Source organism: Odontomachus brunneus, unplaced genomic scaffold (genome assembly GCF_010583005.1).
Source record: "Odontomachus brunneus isolate Ranch 3 - 2012 unplaced genomic scaffold, Obru_v1 Obru_scaffold_017, whole genome shotgun sequence".
Classification (NCBI taxonomy): domain Eukaryota; kingdom Metazoa; phylum Arthropoda; class Insecta; order Hymenoptera; family Formicidae; genus Odontomachus; species Odontomachus brunneus.
In genome coordinates this window covers 2,973,036-2,981,073 of record NW_022639467.1, presented here as the reverse complement: position 1 = coordinate 2,981,073, position 8,038 = coordinate 2,973,036, and the positions used below count along the sequence as shown (strand labels likewise).

The window sequence follows — 8,038 nt, the reverse complement described above, 5'->3', positions numbered from 1 at the left end:
TAGTTATTAAAATATAATAGCATTATCAGTAACGAATATTATAAACAAAACTTGGAGTTACTTGCATTAATATCACTAATTGCAAATGCAATATGAGCAAAACAAAAAAAGGTTTTGAGTGTTATAAATATTTGCAGAAAGAGATATTGTCCTAATTATATGTGTAATACTATTATATTGCTAATTGCCCTATGCTGCCTATAAAGGGATATCTACATTGGACGTAAGCAGTAGGAAGTAAGAATAAGAAATTGACCAATCATAGTTGATTATTCTTCCCACATTCGATTGTGGTTGGTCAATTTCTTATTCTTACTATTTACTTCCAATGTAGACGTCCCTTAAAGCCCGTATCAGACTATCGACTGCACCGGCCGACTACGACTGCCGACTCTCAATGAACCAATCACAGTGAGGTGCCGAGTCAGCGCCTCACTGTGATTGGTCCATTGAGAGTAGGCAGTCGGGTCGGCCGGTGCAGTCGATAGTTTGATACGGGCCTTAGAGGAGCTTATCCCAGAATAGAAGGACAGACGATGTCCGAGGAATGTATTTTGACCGTAGTGCGTAGGCGCGGCGATCAGATGATGTTATATATATATATATATATATATAAAGTAAAAATGCCAGTGCGGCGTGACATATACCTAACCTGGATAGCTGCTTCCTTATTTGTGTAAACTGATATTTTTATTTGCAGCTGCTTTTTTTCGCATAAATAGTATCTCCGGATGCTCATGTTTATAGCATATGGTATAACCTATTACATGCAACTTTGTACAATATATTTTATTTTCCTATTGGCGGATACGATCTATCTGACGTATGTGTATAACGTTAATAATAACTCAGAAAAAGAGAGAAATATATATTCCTGCACCATGGTTCTGGGGCCAGACTAATGCAGGATCACACCGCGTTCGATGTCCGACGTAAAACATCCGATATCCAATAGGAGAAGAGCTTTCTAATAGAAAATTCAATTCTCCAATTTCTCAATTAGAAAGCTGTTCTCTTATTGGATATCGGACATCGACACAATGTGAATCCTGCATTTTGCACGATTCACACTGCGTCCGATGTCTGACGTACGACGTCCGATATCCAATAAGAGAACAGCTTTTCAATGGAGAATTGAATTTTCTATTAGAAAACTCTTTTCCTATTGGATATCGGATGTTGTACGTCGGACATTGGACGCGGTGTGAATCCTTCATTATGCCTTTATGCAAGAGTGTGTGCTTTCCACTTTCAATTCGATGTGCAATGATCAAGACTTGAAAATGTAAAGTCATCGGCTTGTTCAGTTATGCCACTTGAGAATAAAGGAAGTCTTTCATCGTCGAGTTGTACTACCAAGCCGACTTTTCATCAAAGATAGTGACGGCTCCCAAGAGAAACTTTGGAACTAATCATTGGGTACAAGTGCGAAGAAGATTTACTTGATTCCGCTGGATGGCGCTAGAGTCATTTGAAAGGCGGCTCTCTTGTTGCAACTGTGCGAACCTCCGCGAGTCATTGCTACCGCATTTCTCTCTCTGAGTGAAGTGTTGTTCGTCAGTTTTTCACATCTCCGATTCTCAACATCGCGCGAAACTCCAATTTGTCAAAATGGTCGCCGCCGGTAGCAAGTACTGCAACAACGTATACGCGCTTTTGGCGATACTCTTACTACTGGTAGAAACAGGTGAGGTTAACGGCCGATGCGACAGTACGTCACCGCCGTTTGTATATGGGTGGGGCATATATACATGTGGGATCTGTGAGTCTTCACGATCCAAGATTTTAGCAAGATACATTTCGCGAGCAGACCGTATGGATTTTTACCAAAACATCGTTACTTTTCGTCTAAATCTCACTAAGTACATTCGTCAAAAACAAAATTGTCGAGGATACGAGACAGTGTTAAAATCGCTCACTCGCAAAGACGCTTGTTTGTTTCTAACGATAGTAGTCTGATTTGGCTCTTCACATTCAGGACATAGCATCCGATGCTATCAATGCAATAGCACCAGCAACGCATATCCGTTCCAATGTAACGAGGTTTTATCGAGTGACGTGGATTTGCAGCCGGAAGCGTGCGATGACGTTTACGGGGCGCAATATTGCGTCAAGCACACAGGCCGTTTCGAGGGTAAATGAAATAGTAAAACCTATCTTTCGGGATCGAATCTGGGAACTAAGGTTTAAGAATCTAACATAGTGCGATGCGGGAAAAACTGATTAATTGGGCATGACTGCGACAAGCGACTTCGAGTGATCCTCTTCGACTTGCGCGCTTGCAGCACGTTCGATCCTTACGTTTCTGCTAAAAAAAACATTAACACACTAACCATATTGTTTTATTTCATTTGTTTTTGTGAAAAAGTCATTGTGTGTAAATAATGATTTTTTTCCACTTCTCTCTCCTCTCCTCTCCTTCATTTTTCTTTTCTCTCTGAAGATATATACGAGGTATGGACGAAAAGTTTGTGCACTGAATTTTTTTCTACCGATAACACTGTATGCTTTTATGGTGATTAGGTGGTGTTAGGGGAAGTCTTACGAGTCATTAATACGAATTAGGTCATTATCGAGTCCCACATAGCATAGAGGTTTTGTCCACACCTAGTATAACCAGCAAGTTTATGTCACGTTTATGCGAACGTCGTATTAGACGCTTATAACTCGATTAGAAATTTAATGGGTGCTTTCTTGATTGACAAAGCGGTTGCCTTGGATTGCTACCAATGCACATCAGAGGATGAATGGAAATGTATGGATGGTGAATTGGTTGAAAATTCCTTGATGCCGACAAATTGCAATCATATTTATGGGACGCGTTATTGCATCAAATCGGTCGGCCGTTACGGAGGTTTTTATGTCAAATTTTCACTGAATTGTTGTGGTTGAGTGTGCATGGTCGTTATTTCTTTCGTTCTTATCCGCTCATGCTCGTACTTCCAAGATCAATTCTTTGTTTGTTCAAGGTATAAAAGGAAAAAAAATTTCCTTTGTTTTTCTTTCTTTTCCTGGGTACTCACCGCGCAGCCATGTTGGACTGTGATGTTAAAAGCGAGAAGTGACATGCTGCTTGTGCTTGCCACTTCTAAATAAAAAATATTTGCACGAAACAACACTTGAGATCGCTTGAGCATACTTGTGAAATGCTCCGTAAACTGTCATTTTCCCTTAATAAGTAATTGTAAAATACATGTGGCAAAATCATGTGGCAAAATAAATCAAAGAAGAAAATTGCGTGTTACGTTAGTTTTATAGCTTTTTATTGACTGTCGAGAAAAAGGATAATTTTCGAGGCATCTTACAGGTATACTCGTGCGATCAAGTGTCCTTTTATTCGAATATCTTTTTATTTACACGCAAGAATTCTGAACATTGTTTTCTCGCGTCATCAATTCAAAGTCTCGCGGCAAGTATCCTCGATATTGTGTTAACAAAACACGAAAGGCTTTTCGGCAAAACTGTCGATATATACTTATCAAACTTGCAGCAATAATATCATTTCGCAACATCCTCTCACCACTGTGTACAGCACCTCTTTCGCTATACCGTTAATCGAAATTTCATTTAGTTTGAATTGTAATTTAAAAGAGACGCTAACATATTATGTCTAAAAACAGGTGGCATCGGTACAAAACGATTTTGCTCAGCGGTAGATATGGGAAACTATTGCGACTATGTGAAACAGCCAGGCGACAAATTGACCTATCGTACCTGTGTATTCACTTGTTCCGGCGACGGCTGCAATCTAGCAACATCTTCAATGTCGACCAAAAATTTGTGGATCATACCAGTGGGTTTCTTGATCACTTGGGGGAGGTTGTTTTATAGGTAGAAAGCAATAAATATATACAATTGAATCTTTATATGAACCGTCCATCAAATTCAACAATTCAAGTGTTCAATCGCTTTATCGTTCAGTCAGTTAATGGACAAATTGGATTTTATCAAGCAATTTATTGTCTGAGACTGACGAAATGTTCATGTTTTACTCGCGTTACAAATCTTTTTACGTATTTATGTACATTTCCATAGATATTAGACAACTGATGACAAATGTAATGTGTACCAAAGTGAAACATGTCCGTCCATTTTTTTTTACTTATAACCAGAAGGAAAACTAAGAGCATAAAGAGTATAATTAAGATATATTTAATCTAGCAGATGTGTATGTTTGTACTGACACAGAGATAGAGAGAGAGAGAGAGAAATATAGTATGTGTGTATGTTAATTACTACTTATAAAGTTTGACTTAGGAAAAAAATGCTTTTATATTAATAAAATAAAACAAAAGTGACACGAGCAAATGTTTGTTTATTTTGCTGGTAGTTCCTGTTTGCCGTACATTGTACACATGTCCTTCAAAACACTTTGTATATACACTGAAAAAATATATCTGAATATTAATAAATATTTATTAAATAGATATCATTAAGATATTTACTTAAAAATTCTCTTCATTTGAACCGAATATTGTTTACTCGGTTCAAATAACTGTATACTTGGTTTAAAGATGAAGGAAATTTTGATTTAAGTATGTTAATGGTATCCATCTAATATATATATATATATTTATTTATTTAAAAAAATTTTTTTTTTTCATTATGAATTTTTCAGATAAGCATATGCTAAATTCATCTATAACTTGTGAGACATGCGCACGTTCTTTGGTATTTTCTACCGTTTATTGTACACTATTGTATAATCAGATTTCGATAATAGGCAAACACATTACGCATAAATCCTAATACAAACATTGCGCGAGCGAATTTATAACTCGTAATGAAATGATTCGTTACATTGACGTCTGCCGTAAAAAAATGATTACTCTTACATAAAAATATAAAATATGGAAACAGACTGGAATATAAATATATTTGTGAAAATGTATCTAACTACTTTGTGTGCGCAATATAAACGTTATCAATATATACTACTCCTAATACAGATGGTTGAATATAAATTGATATTTTTCAAGAAATGATCATTCAATATATAATATTCAATGTAAGGTTTTAACAAAGATCTTTTTTCATCTCTGTTCAATATCCATATAAATTGAAGGTTAAAGATCTTAATGAATGTATTAAAAAGAATGGCAACCAACCAATAGAGAAAGACTAGAGAATGATATGCGAAAAAGACGCTGCCGGTATATAATAATAATAATAATAATAATAATAATAATAATAATAATAATAATAGTGATAAAGTCTCGCGGGATACTTGTACTTTTGTAACATTTTCTTTGTGACAAAATATCACGTCGAGTCATCATAAGCAATATGCAAGGTGCAGCATCCAGGTACTATATTTATCGATTCACGGTACAATTACATTGTATGAAAAATACATATATAAACGTATAAATCGTTACACCATTTTATTATTGTTATCAAGCAGAAATATAATTTCGTGTGATTTTCAGTCACAAAACTAACGCTAGAAATGGATTCTAGAGTGCATCTGCTATCGTATCTTGTTAACTTTTTTTAAGTTAATCATAGCAAATGAAATCAATATTGAGTGTGTAAACGTCACATTCTTCGAATCAAAGAGTAGATAGATTTGTATTTGTTCATGGCATTGATTATACAATGCTCGATAAATCTGTAATCGTGCGTGTACGTTACATTATACATTGATCGTATAAAAAAAGAGTCTTGAGATAGTCTCTCCGAAACTGAATGTAACATTTGTCAATTATCACTGCCATGTAGAGATTATAATATCTTATTGCCATCAAGACGCGTAAAGGCAGTACAGATGGCAGTGGAGGATACACGCGATAACAAAATGCTCGACACGAAATTACTCGCTCTTCTATATCGTATGATAACAGCAACATAGAGAATATTGTAGAGCGTAATGCGCGCCATTCATTCGCCTTCATAAGAGATCGTAATAGATAGAGTTTGCCTTATTTGACAAATTGAATGCAAATCAGAGCAGAAATGTACTATGTGATAATATACAAAAAAAGTATTATAATGCTGACCAGTTGTCTAACGACTCTTTTCATATCAAATTTTAAAGATATAATTAGTTAAATAATAAACAGATACGAGATGGCAATATAAATTAATAAACGAGAAATTGGTTATAATGGGGACTAGTACCAACATACGATATTCTCGAAAAGTAAAACGAGATAATCAGTCATCTAACCGATAACGTGCGATTTTGTGTATGTATGTATGTATGTATATATGTATGTATGTATGTATGTATGTATGTATGTATGTTTGTATGTATGTATGTATGTATATATATATGTATGTATATATATATATATATATAACTTTTATGCTGCCATTTGTCTAAAAACATTGTGCTTTTCTCGATTCCGTAACCTTAGCCACCAGTTTATGATTGTTGGCGTGTACGGTAATACACACGCATACAATATCCAACTTACATATCCAGGTATGCTTGTACAGGTACAATTTTTCACATAATATGGCCCATTTTCTTGAAATCTTCGTGATCGATATATTAACGTTACTCTACATAAACATGCTGACCAACTGAAAAATTAATGTTGCATTGAAATGTTTCAATGCTAATAGCTTTTCTTTTTATGCATGAAATGTTATCATAGAATAAAAGTCCTAAGCAGTGTGTGTGTGTGTGTGTGTATGTGTTGGTACAATATTCTCGGAAGCTTAGGCTCTCCCTTCATCGTTAATTGTGCATAAATACGATCTTTAAGTACTAATCACTAATCACGTTTAGTAATAAAGCTGCAAAAATTTTGCTCGAAGCCGAGATCGAAGCGAAATATTGGTCGTAAGCGTTTTATTGGCGCTGGAGTTTTCTCACTTGGTCCTCTAATTCTTTAACGCGCAATTGACTATTGGCAAGCTGTCGTCGCACGAGCCTCAATTCGTCGGTTTGACGAGCGAATGCCAATCGAAGTTCCGCCTCGTTGTTTGGGACATCAACGGTCTCCATGGCTTTGTTGTCGTTAAGCGGAGAGGATATGATATTTTTCTAACGGAAGAAAGTAATCAGATATGGGATAGAGATCAATATAAAACTCTATCACGAGATCAGTAGATGTGTGTACACTATTTTCGTACCTGTATAACAACATTTCCAAACTTTTGCTGGAGCTGCTGAAATTTTGTGCTTTGATTGCTGGACGTTTTCTGACTCTTCTCCGACATGTCATGCAGTTCCACCGGTCTATAATCCGGTATGGTTTCGGTAGATAGAAACGCAAATTTCTTCTTGTTATTCAGATCGGTAGTTGGAGGCAATTGCGGTGGCTTGTATACTCGAGGTTTATGCGTAGAGATGCTACCACCTAGTGCATGCGATTACGACTTATTACGAATTATTACAAGTTTCGTAATATCGATCGATATAGAGAGTCTACCGTTGGACAGAATTTTACTAAAATATCTAAGTATACTGTTGAAAAATACGAGACCTGTTTTAAGGGAGATCAAGATCGGTGGACTGTTCATACCGCTGATCCAATCTCTGGCGGATAACGCGGGGCACGTGCCAATGGTATCAGGATACAGATCTTCTTGGAACTGATCGCTCTGTAACACGATTAATCTCAGTCCTTTTCTTTTCTTCTTCTCAAACTGATGAGAAATAAATCAATATAAATCAATATTCAATGTAAACGTGCAAACTTGCCTTTCTGGGTACTATCATCGAGATTGGTTCGCACATTCCACGAGTGGCGTGCAGTTTGTAAAATCTAAACACCTCGCATATAGCGGTATTGATCCCTCTTTTTGGCATAATTCCCAATCCTCTCTGAGGATTGCCGGATATAAATTGACTAAGGTAATGCATCCAAGGAGCTTCGTTAACTGCTTCGTAGTAACGAATATTGCCATCACCCTGCACGGAGGAGAATGAAATAAAGAAAAATAAGAAGTCTTCCGCATTTTGATTGCAACGAAGTTATGATGCAGAGTGCGATGCAATTTGTTACTTTCCTTCGCAATCTTGACTACGCGTTGCAGAGAGAGAGAGAGAGAGAGAGAGAGAGAGAGAGAGAGAGAGAGAGAGAGA

The 8,038-nt window shown here is 36.4% G+C and overlaps 2 protein-coding genes across 4 annotated transcripts in view; one reads left to right on the top strand and one right to left on the bottom strand.

The window, feature by feature from the left end:
- Positions 1-1,456: 1,456 nt before the first annotated feature.
- On the top strand, positions 1,457-4,308 carry LOC116841605. The gene is made up of 4 exons (XM_032809734.1): positions 1,457-1,687; positions 1,979-2,134; positions 2,708-2,854; positions 3,621-4,308. Exons 1-4 carry the CDS (start codon positions 1,612-1,614, stop codon positions 3,833-3,835), a joined length of 594 nt encoding a protein of 197 aa, XP_032665625.1. The 5' UTR covers positions 1,457-1,611; the 3' UTR covers positions 3,836-4,308.
- A 352-nt stretch (positions 4,309-4,660) lies between these two features.
- LOC116841601 (coronin-2B-like) overlaps positions 4,661-8,038 on the bottom strand; it is a 9,819-nt gene continuing 6,441 nt past the window's right edge. For all 3 annotated transcript variants that reach the window (XM_032809711.1, XM_032809712.1, XM_032809713.1), the window contains 4 exons: positions 7,655-7,864; positions 7,437-7,554; positions 7,084-7,310; positions 4,661-6,994 (listed from right to left, as the gene is read on the bottom strand). In XM_032809711.1, coding sequence (XP_032665602.1) covers positions 6,800-6,994; positions 7,084-7,310; positions 7,437-7,554; positions 7,655-7,864 — 750 coding nt within the window. In that variant the 3' untranslated portion in view covers positions 4,661-6,799. The remainder of the gene's footprint in view (positions 6,995-7,083; positions 7,311-7,436; positions 7,555-7,654; positions 7,865-8,038) is intronic.